Source organism: Salvelinus alpinus, chromosome 2 (genome assembly GCF_045679555.1).
Source record: "Salvelinus alpinus chromosome 2, SLU_Salpinus.1, whole genome shotgun sequence".
Classification (NCBI taxonomy): Eukaryota; Metazoa; Chordata; class Actinopteri; order Salmoniformes; family Salmonidae; genus Salvelinus; species Salvelinus alpinus.
Window position 1 is genome coordinate 97,624,476 of NC_092087.1, and position 21,151 is coordinate 97,645,626.

The window sequence follows — 21,151 nt, forward strand, 5'->3', positions numbered from 1 at the left end:
AGTTTGCTGTTTATCTCACATTTTCACAGTGGTTACACTCAAACCTATAAGCGAAAGACGTTGAAAATATATATTTTTGGTTCAAAATACGTATTTGGGTTGTGCTAATTGGGAAAGGGTTCCAGATAGCGAACTGCACGTTCTGCTCTGTGCTCCAGCCTCCAGGCACTTCAGTTGAAAAAAGTTAGCTGCACCCAACCTTTCAAAAGCCAGATCTGCCCCGAAAACACTATTGAGAAAGATCTGCCTATCTAGTTTTCCTGTTTCTATGTTTAGCCTGATATGGTTCTCAATCAGAGGCAGGTGTTAGTCATTGTCTCTGATTGGGAACCATATTTAGGTACCCTGTTTTGTGTTGGGGTTTTGTGGGTGGTTGTCTTCTGTCTTTGTGTCTATGCACCAGATAGGACTGTTTCGGTTTTGCCACATTTGTTATTTTGTATTTTGTAGTGTTCACGGTTTTGTCGTTATTAAACATGATGAACACTAACTACGCTGCGTCTTGGTCAGATCCCTGCTACACCTCCTCTTCAGACGAAGAGGAGGAAATCTGCCGTTACAACGCCTCATGAAGTAAACCAGGGTTTGGGGTTTAGCAAGTTAACGGGAAAACCTGGATGTGAGACAATGTCTAAAGATGCGCTTTCAATCTTTCGTTTAATTTCAGCCATTAGTTTTGAAAGTGGCGCTCACGAGCAAAAAGTGGTCTCCGTTTTTTCTGTACTGCGTCATAAAATGATGTACTACGTCAAATTGTGTACTAGGTCATCAAATTGTGTACTACGTCATCAAATTGTGTACAACATCATCAAATTGTGTACTATGTCATCAAATTGTGTACTATGTCATCAAATTGTGTACTATGTCATCAAATTGTGTACTACCTCATCCATTTTGTATGATATGTTACAAATCTAATTGAACTATATGTTACAAATGTGTTGTGCTTAAGATCCTGGAGTGCATCTTTATGTAGCTGAAACTGTCATTACTACAACCTAGTGAAAGGGGCTGAAACTGTCATTACTACAACCTAGTGAAAGTGGCTGAAACTGTCATTACTACAACCTAGTGAAAGGGGCTGAAATTGTCATTACTACAACCTAGTGAAAGTGGCTGAAACTCATTACTACAACCTAGTGAAAGTGGCTGAAACTCATTACTACAACCTAGTGAAAGTGGCTGAAACTGTCATTACTACAACCTAGTGAAAGTGGCTGAAACTGTCATTACTACAACCTAGTGAAAGGGACAAACTGTCATTACTACAACTTAGTGAAAGGGACAAACTGTCATTACTACAACCTAGTGAAAGTGGCTGAAACTGTCATTACTACAAACTAGTGAAAGGGGCTGAAACTGTCATTACTACAACCTAGTGAAAGGGGCTGAAACTGTCATTACTACAACCTAGTGAAAGGGACTGAAACTGTCATTACTACAACCTAGTGAAAGTGGCTGAAACTGTCATTACTACAACCAAGTGAAAGTGGCTGAAACTGTCATTACTACAACCTAGTGAAAGGGGCTGAAACTGTCATTACTACAACCTAGTGAAAGGGGCTGAAACTGTCATTACTACAACCTAGTGAAAGGGACTGAAACTGTCATTACTACAACCTAGTGAAAGTGGCTGAAACTGTCATTACTACAACCTAATGAAAGTGGCTGAAACTGTCATTACTACAACCTAGTGAAAGTGGCTGAAACTGTCATTACTGCAACCTAGTGAAAGTGGCTGAAACTGTCATTACTACAACCTAGTGAAAGGGACAAACTAACGTGACCTTTAGACCTGATGACGTATTTCTTCTATGCTAGAGCTATGGTAACTAACGTCGCCATGACATTGACTGCAACCATGATCAGGGAGGCAGGTTTATTATTGGGATGAGTCATGTCCTTGAGGCCCGTACTGAGTGATTTCCGCTAGCAAAGTCAAAATTGGCTTTTTGTAAAATTTCATAAAAACAAAAATTGTCTTTTTGCTCTTAATTTAAGGTTAGGGTTAGGCATTAGGTTTAGCAGTGTGGTTAAGGTTAGGGCTAGGCACAGTGTGGTTAACTTCTTCAGGCTGCAGCCCGACGCCGGTACACTTATGACAACATCCAGCTCAAGTGCAGGGCGCGAAATTCAAAATATATTTTTTAGAAATATTTAACTTTCACACATTAACAAGTCCAATACAACATTTGAAAGATAAACATCTTGTGAATCCAGCCAACATGTCCGATTTTTAAAATGCTTTACAGCGAAAACACCACGTATATTCATGTTAGCTCACCACCAAATAAGGAAAAGAAAAAGGACAGACATTTTTCACAGCACAGGTAGCATGCACAAAGCCAACCTAACTAACCAAGATCTAACCAAGAAACAACTTCATCGGATGACAGTCCTATAACATGTTACACAATAAATATGTTTTGTTCGAAAAATGTGCATATTTGAGGTATAAATCAGTTTTACATTGCTGCTACCATCACAGCTACAGTCAGAAATAGCACCGAAGCAGCCAGAGTAATTACAGACACCAATGTCAAATACCTAATACTCATCATAAAACATTTCTGAAAAATATATGGTGTATAGCAAATGAAAGACAAAGATCTTGTGAATACAGCCAATATTTCCGATTTTTTTAAGTGTTTTACAGCGAAAACACAATATAGCGTTATATTAGCTTACTACAAAAGCTAACACACAACAACATTGATTCAAGGTAAACGGTAGCGATAGCACAGTTCGACAGATATATGAAATAGCATCCCAAAATCGGTCCTACTTTTGGTGATCTTCCATCAGAATGTTGTACAAGGGGTCCTTTTGTCCAGAACCGTCGTTGTTTGGATTTAGAACGACCTCTTTCCCTCTTGAATTAGCAAGCACACTGGCCAAGTGGTGCTAAGCTCTCCTTCGTGAACAAAGTCAAACAACGCAACACGCCTAACGTCCCGAATAAATTTCAATAATCTAATAAAACTATATTGAAAAAACATACTTTACGATGATATTGTAACATGTATCAAATAAAATCAAAGCCGGAGATAGTATTCGCCTATAACGACAGCTTTCCAGAAGGCAATTCCAGGTTCATCTTCGCGCTTTCCAAAAAACAGGAAATGGCGGACACATCATTCCAAGAGGATTTATTCCACTTCAGACCAAGATAATCAACTAATTTCTCCTCTCACTTCCTCTTGACATCTAGGGGAAGGTGTATGACGTGCACGTATAGTCATACGTATCATGCCCATTTATAGGCAAGCCCTAGAACAGAGACCTCATTTCAGAAATCTCACTTCCTGATAGGAAGTGGGCTGCAGAATGAGTTCTGTTTCACTCAGATAAATAATTCTAACGGTTTTAGAAACTGGAGAGTGTTTTCTATCCAATAGTAATAATAATATGCATATTGTACGAGCAAGAATTGAGTACGAGGCCGTTTGAAATGGGCACCTTTTTCCAAGTTACTCAATACTGCCCCTGCAGCCATAAGAAGTTAAGGTTAGGGTTAGGCATTAGGTTTAGCGATGTGGTTAAGGTTAGGGTTAGGCACAGTGTGGTTAAGGTTAGGGTTAGGCATTAGGTTTAGCGGTGTGGTTAAGGTTAGGGTTAGGCACAGTGTGGTTAAGGTTAGGGTTAGGCATTAGGTTTAGCAGTGTGGTTAGGGTTAGGCATTAGGTTTAGCGGTGTGGTTAAGGTTAGGGTTAGGGTTAGGCACAGTGTGGTTAAGGTTAGGGTTAGGCATTAGGTTTAGCGGTGTGGTTAAGGTTAGGGTTAGGGTTAGGCATTAGGTTTAGCGGTGTGGTTAAGGTTAGGGTTAGGTATTAGGTTTAGCAGTGTGGTTAGGGTTAGGCATTAGGTTTAGCAGTGTGGTTAACGTTAGGGTTAGGCACAGTGTGGTTAAGGTTAGGGTTAGGCATTAGGTTTAGCGGTGTGGTTAAGGTTAGGGTTAGGTATTAGGTTTAGCAGTGTGGTTAGGGTTAGGGTTAGGCACAGTGTGGTTAAGGTCAGGGTTAGGCATTAGGTTTAGCGGTGTGGTTAAGGTTAGGGTTAGGCATTAGGTTTAGCGATGTGGTTAAGGTTAGGGTTAGGCGTTAGGTTTAGCGGTGTGGTTAAGGTTAGGGTTAGGTATTAGGTTTAGCAGTGTGGTTAAGGTTAGGGTTAGGCATTAGGTTTAGCAGTGTGGTTAAGGTTAGGGTTAGGCATTAGGTTTAGCAGTGTGGTTAAGGTTAGGGTTAGGCACAGTGTGGTTAAGGTTAGGGTTAAAATCAGATTTGATGACTTTATGGCGGTGCCAGCTCGTGACCAGTCTGCAGAGTTGTCTCCAGAATAAGATGAATGAACAAAAATGATAACCTGCATCAGGAATTTCTATTTAAAAAGCAGTTATGGCCCTCATTATTTAAATTAACTTTGGTAAAACTGCAATAAACTTGTTGCTCGATAGATGGGTGGAAAACTGTTTACTTGTGTTTAGCCTCCACTACATCTCTGCAGAGGACTGAAATTGTGCAGTAACATCACATACCCTTCAGTGTCTCCCGCTATCCATTGGATGTCTCCATAAAGTTCCCAGGCTCTGACCACCGTCACCACCAGTCTTCCCTGCGAGACCTTCCTGAGGCAGCAGTTTGAGTCCAGATTAGAGTAAAGATCCCCACAGGACAGTTCCCCGGTGCTCTCTGGGAGGGCGCTCTCCTTCATGTAATCCTGGACAGCCTCCTTTGTATTTTGAACAAAATGTTAACATATTCATTAACATATAACATATAACCTAAGATCCCGATTTTAAGTTTTATTTCTGCATCCTGTGACAAGAATCTCCAATAAAGAAATACACCTGAGGTAATAGAATCACATAACAAACAACGTTCAACAGGTTACGTCAAACTTCTGGGTTTTATTCTCCAAAGTTCAAACTCTTTGGAATCTCTGGCCGATAACAATAGAAATTAATAGAATAAAATAGCCTTGAAGTGCCTCATGTATATGTACATATCTTAACCTACTAGCCCATGTTAGCAAGTGTCATGTATTTAGAATCATCAAATGTGAAGACTGTTATTTTATCGAATCAATTCTATATGTGTAATTATTATTATGTGATTAAACTAATCATGTGAACTTAATTAACTAGGAAGTCGGGGCACCACAGAAAATGTTCAGATTACAAAGTTATAATTTTAATAGATATTTTTAATTGATTAGATATTTTAATATCTGATCAATTAGTCTTCTAATTAAAACCTCTTGAGAATACAGGGGGTGCTGTTTCGCATTAGCATAATTTGCTCTATAGATTAAACTGCCTAGTGCTCAATTCTTGCTTGTACAATATGCATATTATTGTTATTATTGGATAGAAAACACTCTCTAGTTTCTATAGCCGTTTGAATTATGTCTCTGAGTGGAACAGAAGTCATTCTACAGCACTTTTCCTGATATGGAGTGAGATTTCAAAAATCTTGGCCTCTGGTCCCAGGTCAGTTTTAAAGTCCCTGTAATTCCTATCAGGATTCAAGCACTGCCTACGTCTTCCACTAGATGTCAGTAAGTGGTGACAATTTGAATGGAGTCGATTGCGCAATCAGGGCCTCTATAAATGACAAAAGACCGGAAGTACCTATCCTTTGGACCCTGCGCCCCAACGCAGAAAGGACTTTGGACTGGCCTCTTTCCAAGCCTTGGTTTAGCCAGTAAAATATCCCCGGTCATGTTTTTACTCGTCATAGGTGTTAAAAACATCACAAGGTAGTTAATTTAAACCGTTTTATAGCAATTTATATCCGTTTAGTGCGATTTTGAGGAATTTATTTGTGATGCACTCTGAAGCACCGGGCACGTTTCGGTGTCCCGGTCGAACGTTAGTGGGCATTTCGACGGACAAGAGGACATGTTTCGGCCAAAAGAAGATTAGACCCAAGAAAGGATACATTGCCCAAGAATCTGATGGAAGAACAGCTCAAAGTAAGAACTATTTATGATGATAAATCGTTGTTCTGTAGAAAAATGTTACACGCTTATTCCGCCATTTTTTTTGGTATAGCTTCGCTTGGCGAACCCTGTATTGCACAGTAAGGATAATTTTAGAAATGTAAATCAGCGATTGCATTAAGAACTAATTTATCTTTCGATTCCTGTCAACCCTGTATTTTTTAGTCAAGTTTATGATTACTTATCGATTAAACTAGATCACTCTCAAAAATGACGCACGACTTTTTCAGGACAGTTTTGCTACTACTCTTATTGTATAACCACGTTTTTTTGTGGCTAAATATGCACATTTTCGAACAAACTCTATATGTATGTTGTAATTTGATGTTACAGGAGTGTCATCGGAAGAATTCTGAGAAGGTTAGTGAAAAAAATAATATATTTTGGCGATGATTACGTTATGGCTCTCTTTGGCTTGAATCAATGCTGTGTAACGTTTGCACATGTGGTATGCTAATATAACGATTTATTGTGTTTTCGCTGTAAAACACTTAGAACATCTGAAATATTGTCTGAATTCACAAGATCTGTGTCTTTCCATTGCTGTGAGCTGTGTATTTTTACGAAATGTTTTATGATTAGTAATTAGGTAATACACGTTGCTCTCTGTATTTATTCTAGTCGAGTTGTGATGGTGGGTGCAATTGTAAACTATGATTTATACCTGAAATATGCACATTTTTCTAACAAAACCTATCCTATACAATAAATATGTTATCAGACTGTCATCTGATGAGGTTTTTTCTTGGTTAGTGACTATCAATATCTTTATTTGGCCGAATTGGTGATAGCACCTGATGGAGTAAGAAACTGATGGAGTTAGAAAATTGGTGTCTTTTGCTAACGTGGTTAGCTAATAGATTTACATATTTTGTCTTCCCTGTAAAACATTTTAAAAATCTGAAATGGTGGCTTTATTCACAAGATCTGTATCTTTCATTTGGTGTCTTGGACTTGTGATTTAATGATATTTAGATGCTACAATTTACTTGTGACGCTATGCTAGCTATGCTACTCAGTGGGGGGGGGGGGGTGCTCCCGGATCCGGGATGAGTACCAATGAAAGGTTAATGAATTATTCTCTACCTCTCGTCAGTCTCATTTCAAATGTCGTAAAATTCTTGGGTATCTACACGAACCCAGCCTCTACTATGAATCATCCATACACAAATTGGCTTAATTATTAATTTACTAACTAACTAAATAATCACAGAAATACATAACAAACAAACAGTAGATATTGGTTACTATCAAGGATAGTGTAAGGGCGTTCCTCCTCCTCTTCATCCGAAGAGGAGGAGCAGGGATTAAACCAAGGCGCAGCGTAGTTAAATGACATGATGATTTATTAAATAAACAAAACGACAAAGACGAAAACGAACTATACTGGAATTAACTAACAAAACAAATAAACGATGTAGACAAACCTGAAACGACGAACTTACATATAACGTGAAGAACGCACATAACAGGAACAGACTACATGAAATGAACAAACCGCAAACAGTCCCGTATGGTGCAAACATATACACAGACTCAGGAGACAACCACCCACAAACAAACACTGTGAACAGCCTACCTAAATATGACTCTCAATCAGAGGAAACGTCAAACACCTGCCTCTAATTGAGAGCCATACCAGGCAACCCAAAACCAACATAGAAACAGAAAACATAGAAATGCCCACCCAAACTCACGTCCTGACCAACTAACACATAAAACTAACAGAAAACAGGTCAGGAACGTGACATAACCCCCCCCTCAAGGTGCGAACTCCGGGCGCACCAGCACAAAGTCTAGGGGAGGGTCTGGGTGGGCATCTGACCACGGTGGTGGCTCAGGCTCTGGGCGAGGTCCCCACCCCACCATAGTCAATCCCAGCTTACCTCTACCCCTTATAATGACCACCCTCTTATTTCCCCCACCTAATTTAAGGGACAACACCAAGATAAAGAACAGCTCCGGGACAAGGTAGCTCAAGACAGAGAGGTAGCTCAGGACAGAGGGATAGCTCAGGATAGAGAGGTAGCTCAGGATAGAGGGGCAACTCCGGACTGAAGGGCAGCTCCGGACAGAGAGACAGCTCTGGACTGAGGGGCAGTTCTGGATTACTAGCCGCTTCTGGCTGAGGGGCAGCTCATGGCTGACTGACGGCTTTGGACGCTCATGGCAGGCTGACGGCTCTGGACGGTCATGGCTCGCTGACGGCTCTGGACGGTCATGGCTCGCTGACGGCTCTGGACGGTCATGGCTCGCTGACGGCTCTGGACGGTCATGGCTCGCTGACGGCTCTGGACGGTCATGGCTCGCTGACGGCTCTGGACGGTCATGGCTCGCTGACGGCTCTGGATGGTCATGGCTCGCTGACGGCTCTGGCAGATCCTGTCTGGTTGGCGGCTCTGGCAGATCCAGTCTGGTTGGCGGCTCTGGCAGATCCAGTCTGGTTGGCGGCTCTGGCAGATCCAGTCTGGTTGGCGGCTCTGGCAGATCCAGTCTGGTTGGCGGCTCTGGCAGATCCTGTCTGACGGAGGGCTCTAGCGGCTCCTGTCTGGCGGGCGGCTCTAGCGGCTCCTGTCTGGCGGACGGCTCTGTAGGCTCATGGCAGACGGGCGGCTTTGCAGGCTCATGGCAGACGGGCGGCTTTGCAGGCTCATTGCAGACGGATGGCTCAGACGGCGCTGGGGAGACGGATGGCTCAGATGGCGCTGGGGAGACGGATGGCTCAGATGGCGCTGCGGAGACGGATGGCTCAGATGGCGCTGCGGAGACGGATGGCTCAGACTGATCCTGTCTAGCGGAAGGCTTTGTAGGCTCATGGCAGACGGACAGTTCAGGAGCCGTTGGGCAGACGGCAGACTCTGGCCGGCTGAGACGCACTGTAGGCCTGGTACGTGGTGCCGGAACTGGAGGCACCGGGCTAAGGACACGCACCTTCATACTAGTGCCGGGAGCAGGGACAGGGCACACTGACCTCTCGAAGCGCACTATAGGCCTGGTGCGTGATACCGGCACTGGTGACACCGGGCTGAGTGCACGCACCTCAGGACGAGTACGGGGAGAAGGAACAGTGCGTACAGGGCTCTGGAGACGCACAGGAGGCTTAGTGCGTGGTGCCGGAACTGGAGGCACTGGGCTGGAGACACGCACCATAGGCAGAGTGCGTGGAGGAGGAACAGGGCTCTGAAAACGCACTGGAAGCCTGGTGCGTGGTGTAGGCACTGTTGGCACTGGGCTGGGGCGGGGAGGTGGCGCCGGAAATACCGGACCGTGCAGGCGTACTGGCTCTCTTGAGCATTGAGCCTGCCCAACCTTACCTGGTTGAATGCTCCCGGTCGCCCGACCAGTGCGGGGAGGTGGAATAACCCGCACCGGGCTATGTAGGCGAACCGGGGAAACCATGCGTAAGGCAGGTGCCATGTATGCCGGCCCGAGGAGACGCACTGGAGACCAGACGCGTTGAGCCGGCCTCATGACACCTGGCTCAATGCCCAATCTAGCCCTACCAGTGCGGGGAGGTGGAATAACCCGCACCGGGCTATGCACACGTACAGGAGACACCCTGCGCTCTACTGCGTAACACGGTGTCTGCCCGTACTCCCGCTCTCCACGGTTAGCCTGGGAAGTGGGCGCAGGTCTCCTACCTGCCCTTGGCCCACTACCTCTTAGCCCCCCCCCAAGAAATTTTTGGGAATTACTCACGGGCTTTTCGGGCTTCCGTGCAAGACGCGTCCCCTCATAACGCCGGTTCCTCTCTCTCTTTTCCTCCGCTCTCCGAGCTGCCTCCAGCTGTTCCCATGGACGGTGATTCACTTTAGCCCATGGTCCTTCTCCGTTAAATATTTGCTCCCAACTCCACAAGTCCTGTATACTTGCCCGTTGCTCGAAATTACGCTGCTTGGTTCTGGATATTTGGTGGGTGGTTCTGTAAGGGCGTTCCTCCTCCTCTTCATCCGAAGAGGAGGAGCAGGGATTAAACCAAGGCGCAGCGTAGTTAAATGACATGATGATTTATTAAATAAACAAAACGACAAAGACGAAAACGAACTATACTGGAATTAACTAACAAAACAAATAAACGATGTAGACAAACCTGAAACGACGAACTTACATATAACGTGAAGAACGCACATAACAGGAACAGACTACATGAAATGAACAAACCGCAAACAGTCCCGTATGGTGCAAACATATACACAGACACAGGAGACAACCACCCACAAACAAACACTGTGAACAGCCTACCTAAATATGACTCTCAATCAGAGGAAACGTCAAACACCTGCCTCTAATTGAGAGCCATACCAGGCAACCCAAAACCAACATAGAAACAGAAAACATAGAAATGCCCACCCAAACTCACGTCCTGACCAACTAACACATAAAACTAACAGAAAACAGGTCAGGAACGTGACAGATAGGAAAGAGTCCCTAGTGGCCCGTGTGTTGACGTTGTCTTCTTTGTTGGAATCCGGTCCCACTGCTGGCGAGAGTCGACAGAGTCACTCTGGTTAACTTTCATTGAAGTCATAAAGTATTTTGTGGTTAGAATGGATACTCCAGAGTACCATTCTGAAATGCTCTCATAGAATAGATGTTTCAGCGGTTGTCTGTATTCTCGTCCTCAGTTTACGTAATTTCTAGCTGCAGACTATTAATTTGTCTCTAAGATTTGCTCTTATTCTGTAGGGATCGATAGTCTGAGTTTAACCATTTCCAGTCGTGAAGACAATGCTCCATGTGGAATATTCTTGTCCTTTGGTAGAGTTGTAGTTTAAACCACTTCACATATCAGCGTCACCCGGCATGTTTTGGTCTCAGAAACTCAACCATTTGCAACCATCAGCTCATGCTGGGGTTTGCTTAGTCTGAAGTGAATTTCATCAAGAGTGGGTTTAATACGTAACAGTAGAAAAGGGCGGTCCATGACACCTAATGTGATGTCTGGGGGCGGGGCACGATCTACACCCAGAAAGGACCACGTCATGACACTAGGTAGGTAAGTTAGGCTAACCAGCTAAAGGGGAGTGGTTTCTCCTCTCCTAGGCATTCACCAATTAGTACTTTAGTCTCCCTTGGTTTCTCAGCGGCAGTTTTAATCGGCAGTTGTGTCAGTGGCGGTCTCATCGCCAAAACGAAGACCGTCGCCGAAACAAATACGGTTTTGACGAGTTGTTCTGCAGAGTTCTTTGAGGAAGGAAACAGAGGAAGGCTCTCTCACTTAAAATGGCGCCGGAGGGGATAGCTAGCGTTTCATTTTCTCCTAACCAACTGTGCTATTTTGTTCGTTTTTTCGCATCGTTTGTAACTCATTTTGTACATAATGTTGCTGCTTCCTTCTCTTATGACCGGAAATAGCTTCTGGACATCAGAACAGCGATTACTCAACTCGAACTGGACAAAGATTTTTTATTTAAAAACTGTTATGACTAGGGGTTCCGCTAGCGGAACGTTTCGACAACATCCGGTGAAATTGCAGAGTGCGAAATTCATTTTTTTTGTTGTTGAAATATTTAACTTTCATACAAGTCCAATACACCAAATTAAAGCTTAACTTCTCGTTAACTTCTTGAGAATACAGGGGGTGCTATTTTCGCATTAGCATATTTGCTCTACAGATTAAACTGCCTCTTATTCAATTATTGCTCTTACTATATGCATATAAATAATACCATTGGAAAGAAAACAATCTCTAGTTTCTAAAACCGTTTCAATTTTGTCTCTGAGTGATACAGAAGTCATTTCCCAGCACTTTCCATGACCAAGAACATAAAATCAAGATGTGTTATGCTGGCTTCAAAGCTCTGCCTATATATGGTCGTTCCCCCTATGACCAGAAACACACTTCATTCGCCTTCCTCTGGTTGTCAAGAGGACGTCAGAGGAGAAATTCTTTGTTTATCTGGGACTGACGTGAAATAGGACCCATTTCTTTGGCGTGACCGACAACTTCCGGTTTACTGAATCGCTCGAATTTGAGCTGCGATTGTGTACTGTTTTGCTGGCGTTATGTATGAAAACTATCTCCGTGTCGAATTTTGTTTGATACATGTGACCATATCATCGTAATGTATGTTTTTTCAATATAGTTTAATCAGATTATTTGAATTTTTCCGGGAGTTTTGCGGTGTTCCGTTGTCGGATTGTATTTACGTTTGAGAAATCCGTGCCACTCGACCGGTACCTGTGCTAAATGGAGTGGGAAAGGAACATTTCTGAACGGAACCAACGACTCATCTTGACAAAGGACACTTTGATCAACATTCTGATGAAAGATCAGCCATAGTAAGACCCAATTTACGATGTTATATCATATCTGTTTTGCATGTGAACTTGCCGTGGGCGCCCAGCCGAATCTGCCTGGTATAGCTATGCTAATTTAGCGCTACATTTTGTTTTCGTTATAAAACATTTAATAAATCTGAAATATTGTTTGGATTCACCAGATGTTGGGCTTTCAATATCTGTACGCTGTGTATTTTTCTGAAATGTTTTAAAATGAGTAATTAGTTATATGACGTTGGTCTCTGTAATTGTTCTGGCTTGGTCGGCACTATTTCAGATTGCAGCTGCAATGTAGAACTGTGATTTATACCTGAAAAATGCACATTTAAAAAAAAAAACTATGCTATACCATAAATATGTTATCAGACTGTCATCTTATGAAGTTGTTTCTTGGTTAGTGGCTATATATATTTTTATTTAGTCGAATTAGTGATAGCTACTGACGCAGGGAAAAACTGTTGGGAGTGAAAAAATCGTCTCCTTTGCTAACGTGGTTAGCTAATAGATTTACATATTGTGTCTTCCCTGTAAAACATTTTAAAAATCTGAAATGGTGGCTTTATTCACAAGACCTGTATCTTTCATCTGGTGTCTTGGACTTGTGATTTAATGATATTTAGATGCTACAAGTTACTTGTGACGCTATGCTAGCTATGCTACTCAGTGGGGGGGGGCAAACCATGCTATTATCTGAGGACAGTTCTCCACCATACAAACACATTAATCTCATATTTCAACCCACCAGGCGCGACACAAAACTCAGAAATAACATTATAATTCATGCCTTACCTTTAAAGATCTTCTTCTGTTGGCACTCCAAAATGTCCCATAAACCTCACAAATGGTCCTTTTGTTCGATAAATTCCGTCATTATATCTCCAAAATGGCGCGTTTGATTCAGAAAAACAACGGTTCCAACTCGCCCAACATGACTACAAATTATCTATTAAGTTACCTGTAAACTTTGTACAAACATTTCAAACAACTTTCCTAATCCAACTTTAGGTATTTTTAAACGTAAATAATCGATACAATTTAAGACTGGATAGACTGTGTTCAATAGCGGATAAAATGAAAGTGGAGCGTGCGCCAGGTCGCGCGCCCCAAACACAACAGTCCACTAGACTCGACCCTTAGAAAGGAAAGGGCTACTTCTTAATTTCTCAAAAGAAAAACATCAACCAATTTCTAAAGACTGTTGACATCTAGTGGAAGCCCTAGGAACTGCAACCAGATGCCTCAGAAATCTAGATTCCCATAGAAAATAAATTGAAAACACAGTCATCTCAACAAAAACAAAATCCTGGATGGTTTGTCCTCTGGGTTTCGCCTGCCAAATAAGTTTTGTTATAGTCACAGATATAATTTTAACAGTATTAGAAACTTTAGAGTGTTTTCTATCTAAATCTACCAATTATATGCATATCCTAGCTTCTGGGCCTGAGTAACAGGCAGTTTACTTTGGGCACGCTTTTCATCCGGATGTCAAAATACCATCCCCTATCCCAAACAGGTTTTAATGAGTCCCACGCTAAGGATATACTGCTTTGTGAAGAACAGGTCCAAATCCAAATCTTACTACATCGGCTCTGATGCTCATCTAATGTGGCTGGGCTTGCAAACTATTACAGACTACAAAGGGGAACCCAGCAACGAGCTGCCCAGTGAAGTGAGCCTAACAGGCAAACAAATGCCTTTTATATTCGCTTCGAGGCAAGCAACACTGAAGTGTGCATGAGAGCACCAGCTGTTCTGGGCAACTGTGTGATCACGCTCTCTCTGAAGCCGATATGAGCAAGGCCGCGGGGCCAGACGGATTACCAGGATGTGTACTCAAAGCATGCGTGGACCAACTGGCACGTATCTTCACTGACATTTTCAACTTCTCCCTGACCGAGTCTGTAAAACCTACATGTTTCAAACAGGCCACCATAGTCCCTGTAACCAAGAAAGCGAAGGTAACCTGCCTAAATGACTACAGACTGTAGCACTCACATCGTTAGCCATTAAGTGCTTTGAAAGGCTGGTCATGGCTCACATCAACACAATTATCCCAGAAACGCTAGACCCAATCCAATTCGCATACCGCCCCAACAGGTCCACAGATGACGCAATCTCAATCGCACTCCACACTGCCCTCTCCCAGTTGGACAAAAGGAACACCTATGTGAGAATGCTGTTCATTGATCACAGCTCAGGGTTCAACACCATAGTCCCCACAAAGCTCATCGCTAAGCTAGGGACCCTGGGATTAAACACCCCCCTCTGCAAATGGATCCTGGATTTCCAGGGCGCCCCCAGGTGGTAAGGGTAGGCAACAACACATCTGCCACACTGATCCTCAACACTGGAGCCTCTCAGGGGTGCGTGCTTAGTCCCCTCCTGTACTCCCTGTTCACCCATGACTGCAGAACCATCATTAAGTTTGCTGACGACACAACAGTCACATAATCACCGACAATGATGAGCCTATAGAGAGGAGGTCAGAGACCTGGCAGTGTGGTGCAAGGACAACAACCTCTCCCTCATTGTTATCAAAACAATGGAGGTGATCGTGGACTGCCCCCATGAGCATCTATAGGGCTGTAGTGGAGCATGTCGGGAGTTTCAAGTTCCTTGGTGTCCACTTCACCAACACACTATCATGGTCCAAACACAACAAAACAGTCGGGAAGAGGGCACGACAACATCTTTTCCCCCTCAGGAGACTGGAAATATTTGGCATGGGTCCCCAGATCCTATAAAAGTTATATAGCTGCAACATCGAGAGCATCCTGACCGGTTGACTCACCGCCTCGTACTGCTCGGCATTTGACCGTAAGGCGCTTCATAGGATAGTTCGTACAGCCCAGTGCGTCACGGGGCCAAGCTTCCTGCCATCCAGGAACTATATACTAGGCGGTGTCAGAGGAAGGCACAAAAATGTTTCAAAGACTACAGTCACACAAGTCTAGGTCCAAAAGGCTACTGGACATCTTCTAGACCCAAGCCATAAGACTGCTGAACAATTAATCAAATGGCCACCCGGACAATTTAAATTTTCCACTCCCCTTTGTTTTTACACTGCTGCTACTCGCTGCTTATTATCAATGCATAGTCATTTTACTCCTATCTACATGTCCAAATTACCTCGACTAACCTGTAATTCCCGCACACTGACTCGGTACCGGTAACCCCTGTATATAGCCTCCTTATTGTTATGTAATTTTCATGTGTTACTTTTTGATAGATTTTTTTAACTTTCATTTTTTTAGTAAATAAACTATAAATATAGTAAATATATATTTATTGAACTGCTTTGTTGGTTAAGGACTTGAACGTAAGCATTTCACCTGTTCTATTTGGCACATGTGACAAATAAAATTAGATTTTAATATCTTACCTAGTTATTTTCTCTTGTGGCTTGGGCAACTACAGTTGAAGTCGGAAGTTTACATACACTTAGGTTGGAGTCATTAAAACTAGTTTTTCAACCACTCCATGCATTTTTTGTTAACAAACTATAGTTTTGGCAAGTCGGTTATGACATCTACTTCGTGCATGACACAAGTAATTTTTCCAACAATTGTTTACAAACAGATTATTTCACTTACAATTTACTGTATCACAATTCCAGTGGGTCAGAAGTTTACATACACTAAGATGACTGTGCCTTTAAACAGCTTGGAAAATTCCAGAAAATGATGTCATGGCTTTAGAAGCTTCTGATAGGCTAATTGACATCATTTGAGTCAATTGGCGGTGTAACTGTGGATGTATTTCAAGGCCTACCTTCAAACTCAGTGCCTATTTGCTTGACATCATGGGAAAATCAAAAGAAATCAGGCAAGACCTCAGAAAAAAAATTGTAGACGTCCACATGTCTGGTTCATCCTTGGGAGCAATTTCCAAATGCCTGAAGGTACCACGTTCATCTGTACAAACAATAGTACGCAAGTATAAACACCATGGGACCACTCAGCCATCATACCGCTCAGGAAGGAGATGTTTCCTAGAGATGAACGGACTTTGGTGTGAAAAGTGCAAATCAATCCCAGAACAACAGCAAAGGACCTTGTGAAGATGCTGGAGGAAACAGGTACAAAAGTATCTATATCCACAGTAAAACGAGTCCTATATTGACATAACCTGAAAAGCCGCTTAGCAAGGAAGAAGCCAATGCTCCAAAACCGCCATAAAAAAGCAAGACTACGGTTTGCAAATGCACATGGGGACAAAGATCGTACTTTTTTGAGAAATGTCCTCTGGTCTGATGAAACAAAAATAGAACTGTTTGGCCAAAATGACCATCGTTATGTTTGGAGGAAAAGGGGACGCTTGCAAGCCGAAGAACACCACGTCTGGGAGAAAAAGTGCGTAAACGGCCATATCGGATACCAGTAGCCCGGAGGGTGGCGGTCCAGCAGGAAGTGACGACAATGCTAGAGATGGGGGTACTGGAGGAGTCCCACAGTGAGTGGTCTAGCCCTATAGTGCTGGTACCGAAACTGGTATTGCAATGACTTCCGGGGCCTGAATGAGGTCAGTAAGTTCAACGCCTACCCCATGCTACTGGTGGATGAACTGATTGACCGCTTGGGTATGACGAGATACGTCAGCGCGTTGGACCTGACGAAGGGGTATTGGCACGTGCCGCTGGCAGCGGCCTCCCAGGAGAAAACGGCCTTCACACCCCGGTGGGGCTGTACCACTACCGGGTTCTTCCTTTCTGGCTCCACTGGGTACCAGCGACCTTTCAGCAACTCATGGACCGCATCTTGCGGCCGCACAGTGAGTACCCGGCTGCCTATTTGGATGACATAATTGTGCACAGTGACAGTTGGGAGTCCCATCTTTGTAGGTTACAGGCAGTTGTAGATGCGCTAAGGGATGCAGGTCTGACCGTGAACCCCCACAAGTGCAAGCTGGGCTACACCGAGGTGGAGTACCTGGGCTATCAGATCGGGAGGGGAAATGTGAAGCCCCAAGAAAAAAGAAAATCGCTGCCGTTAGGGAATGGCCGGTCCCCCGAACCAAGGAGCAGGTGGAGTCATTCCTGGGATTAGCAGGCTACTACAGTCGATTTGTACATAACTAAGGCACGACTACCCCAGATGGTGCGATGGACGGACGACACAGAGGCGGCATTCCAGGCCCTGAAAGATGCCCTATGTTTGCACATCGTCACCCCGGACTTCTCAATAAACCTCCTGGTCCAGACAGACACGTCTGACACAGGGGTAGGGACCATTTTGTCCCAAGAGCAGGAAGGCGAGGCGCACCCAATCATGTATGTCAGCAGGAAGCTCCTCCCGAGAGAGAAGTTGTACTCGATTGTCGAGAAGGAGTGCCTTGCCGTGAAGTGGGCACTGGACACCCTCAAATATTAACTCCTCGTGAGGAAGTTCACTGTTCGTGTCCTTACAACGATTCTCTTTCTCCGTCATCCACAGGTCGGGGGGCCCAGCACGGCAATGCGGATGTTGGAAAGTTGTGTTTGTAGACTAAAACCTCCCTGTCTCTGCGTTAATCTCTGCACGCTCATCCCAACACCCCTCGGTTTACCACATAGCCTGTCGGGAGGAGGTCAGTGACCTGGCATTGTTGTACCAGGACAACAACCTCTCCCTCAAGGTCAGCAAGACAAAAGTGCTGGTATCGAGTCAATGTGCGGGGGAACAGGTTGGTCAAGGTACTTTGTTCATGTAGGTATGGGTAAAGTGACTGTGCATAGATAATAGACAGCAGGTAGCAGCAGTGTAAAAATAAATGGAGGTGGGAGGTCAATGTAAATAGTCCATGGGGGGAGGTCAATGTAAATAGTCTATGGGGGGGTCAATGTAAATAGTCCATGGGGGGGTCAATGTAAATAATCCATGGGGGGTCAATGTAAATAGTCCATTGGGGGGTCAATGTAAATAGTCCATGCTGGGTCAATGTAAATAGGCCATGGGGGGGTCAATGTAAATAGGCCATGGGGGGGGTCAATGTAAATAGTCCATGGGCGGGTCAATGTAAATAGGCCATGGGGGATCAATGTAAATAGTCCATGGGGGGGTCAATGTAAATAATCCATGGGGGGTCAATATAAATAGGCCATGGGGGGAGGTCAATGTAAATAGTCCATGGGGAGGTCAATGTAAATAGTCCATGGGGGGGTCAATGTAAATAGTCCATGGGGGGGTCAATGTAAATAGTCCATGGGGGGGTCAATATAAATTGGCCATAGGGGGGAGGTCAATGTAAATAGGCCATGGGGGGAGGTCAATGTAAATAGTCCATGGGGGAGGTCAATGTAAATAGTCCATGGGGGAGGTCAATGTAAATAGTCCATGGGGGGGTCAATGTAAATAGTCCATGGGGGGTCAATGTAAATAGTCCATGGGGGGGTCAATGTAAAAAGTCCATGGGGAGGGTCAATGTAAATCGTCCATAGTGGGGGGTCAATGTAAATAGTCCATGGGGGGAGGTCAATGTAAATAGTCCATAGTGGGGAGGTCAATGAAAATAGTACATGGGGGGGTAAATGTAAATAGTCCATGGGAGGGTAAATGTAAATAGTCCATGGGGGGGGGGGGGGGTCAATGTAAATAGTCCATGGGGGGGGTCAATGTAAATAGTCCATGGGGGGGTCAATGTAAATAGTCCATAGTGGGGGGTCAATGAAAATAGTCCATGGGAGGGTAAATGTAAACAGTCCATGGGGGGGTCAATGTAAATATTCCATGGGGGAGTCAATGTAAATAGTCCATGGGGGGGTCAATGTAAATAGTCCATGGGGGAGTCAATGTAAATAGTCCATGGGGGGGTCAATGTAAATAGTCCATGGGGGGGTGGTCAATGTAAATAGGCCATTTGATTAATTAACACACTTACATACACTGTGTTTATTATCATGTTGCCTAGTTACCCCTACCTATATGTACATATCTACTTCAATCACCTCATGCACATTGACTCTGTACTGGCACCTCCTGTATATAGCCATGTTATCGTTACTCATTGTGTATTTATGCCTCAACCCCAAGGGGGTCCCAGGGGGCCCTGTTACAGGTATCACTTGAACACACATAAGACATGGCAAGATGTGTAGAATGGAAGGAAATCTGCTTAACCTTTTTATGGCTGTAAGCGGAGCCTTGAGTAACCTGGAAAGAGGTGGCCATTTCAAACGGCCTCGTTCTCAATTCTTGCTCGTACAATATGCATATTATTATTAATATTGGATAGAAAACACTCTCTAGTTTCTAAAAACGTTTGAATTATGTCTCTAAGTGAAACAGAACCCTTTTTACAGCTCATTTCCTATCCAGAAGTGAGATTTCCAAAAGCGAAGTCTCTCTTTAAGAGCTTGTCTATAAAAGGTCATGTCACTTAGGACTGTAGAAACACGTCATACACCTTCCTCTGGCTGTCATGCGGAAGTGAGAGCAGAAAGCAGTTGAATATCTCTATCAGAGAATGCATACACCCTCTTTGAGTGAGACGACAGCAATCTTTTTTCTTTCGTGAGGCGCGAATTTGGACCGGGACTCTCCACCTGGAAAACGGTCGTTCTAGATGAATATGACATCTGGATTCGATTTTATTTGATACATGTCACAATATCATCCTAAAGTATGTTTTTTCAATATAGTTTAATTATATTATTTAAATTTATTCGGGACTTTATACGTGATGCGCAGGAAGAATTTTTTTCATGAAGGAGAGGTTAGCACAGGAAGGCCAGTGTGCTTGCTAATTCCAGAGGGAAATAGTTCGTTTTGGATCGAAACAAAGCTGGTTCTGAACAAAAGACCTCTTGTACAACATTCTGAATGAAGATCAACAAAGATAAGGACCCAATTTGGGATGCTATTTCATATATATCTGTCGAACTGTGCTATGCTACCGTTTGCTATTGATGTTAGCTATTTGATGTTAGCTATTGTAGTAAGCTAATATGACGATATATTGTGTTTTCGCTGTAAAACACTTAAAAAATCAGAAATATTGGCTGTATTCACAAGATCTTTGTCTTTCATTAGCTATCCACCATATATTTTTCTGAAATGTTTTATGATGAGTAATTAGGTAGTTGACGTTGGTGTCTGTATTTACTCTGGCTGCTTTGGTGCTATTTCTGACTGTAGCTATGATGGTAGCTATGATGGTAGCAGTAATGTAAAACTGATTTATAGCTCAAATATGCACATTTTTCGAACAAAACATAGATTTATTGTGTAACATGTTATAGGACTGTCATCTGAGGGAGTTGTTTCTAGGTTAGTTAGGTTGGTTCTAGGTTATTTAGGTTGGCTTTGTGCATGCTACCTGCATGCTAGCTGCATGCTACCGGTGCTGTGAAAAATGTCTGTCTGTCTTTTGTATTTGGTGGTGAGCTAACATAAATATATGTGGTGTTTTTGCTGTAAAACATTTAAAAAATCTGAAATATTGGCTGTATTCACAAGATCTTTGTCTTTCATTTGCTATCCACCATATATTTTTCTGAAATGTTTTATGATGTGTAATTAGGTAGTTGACGTTGGTGTCTGTATTTACTCTGGCTACTCCCGTGCTATTTCTGACTGTAGCTATGATGGTAGCAGTAATGTAAAACTGATTTATAGCTCAAATATGCACATTTTTTGAACAAAACATAGATTTATTGTGTAACATGTTATAGGACTGTCATCTGAGGTAGTTTTTTCTAGGTTATTTAGGTTAGTTCTAGGTTAGTTAGGTTGGCTTTGTGCATGCTACCTGCATGCTACCGGTGCTGTGAAAAATGTCTGTCCTCTTTTGTATTTGGTGGTGAGCTAACATAAATATACGTGGTGTTTTTGCTGTAATACATTTAAAAAATCGGACATGTTGGCTGGATTCACAAGATGTTTATCTTTCAAAT

General features: G+C 43.3%; 1 protein-coding gene across 3 annotated transcripts in view; it reads right to left on the minus strand.

The window, feature by feature from the left end:
* LOC139568360 (perforin-1-like) overlaps nucleotides 1-21,151 on the minus strand; it is an 88,587-nt gene that overhangs the window by 3,142 nt on the left and 64,294 nt on the right. For all 3 annotated transcript variants that reach the window (XM_071390132.1, XM_071390133.1, XM_071390131.1), the window contains exon 6: nucleotides 4,535-4,728. In XM_071390132.1, coding sequence (XP_071246233.1) covers nucleotides 4,535-4,728 — 194 coding nt within the window. The remainder of the gene's footprint in view (nucleotides 1-4,534; nucleotides 4,729-21,151) is intronic.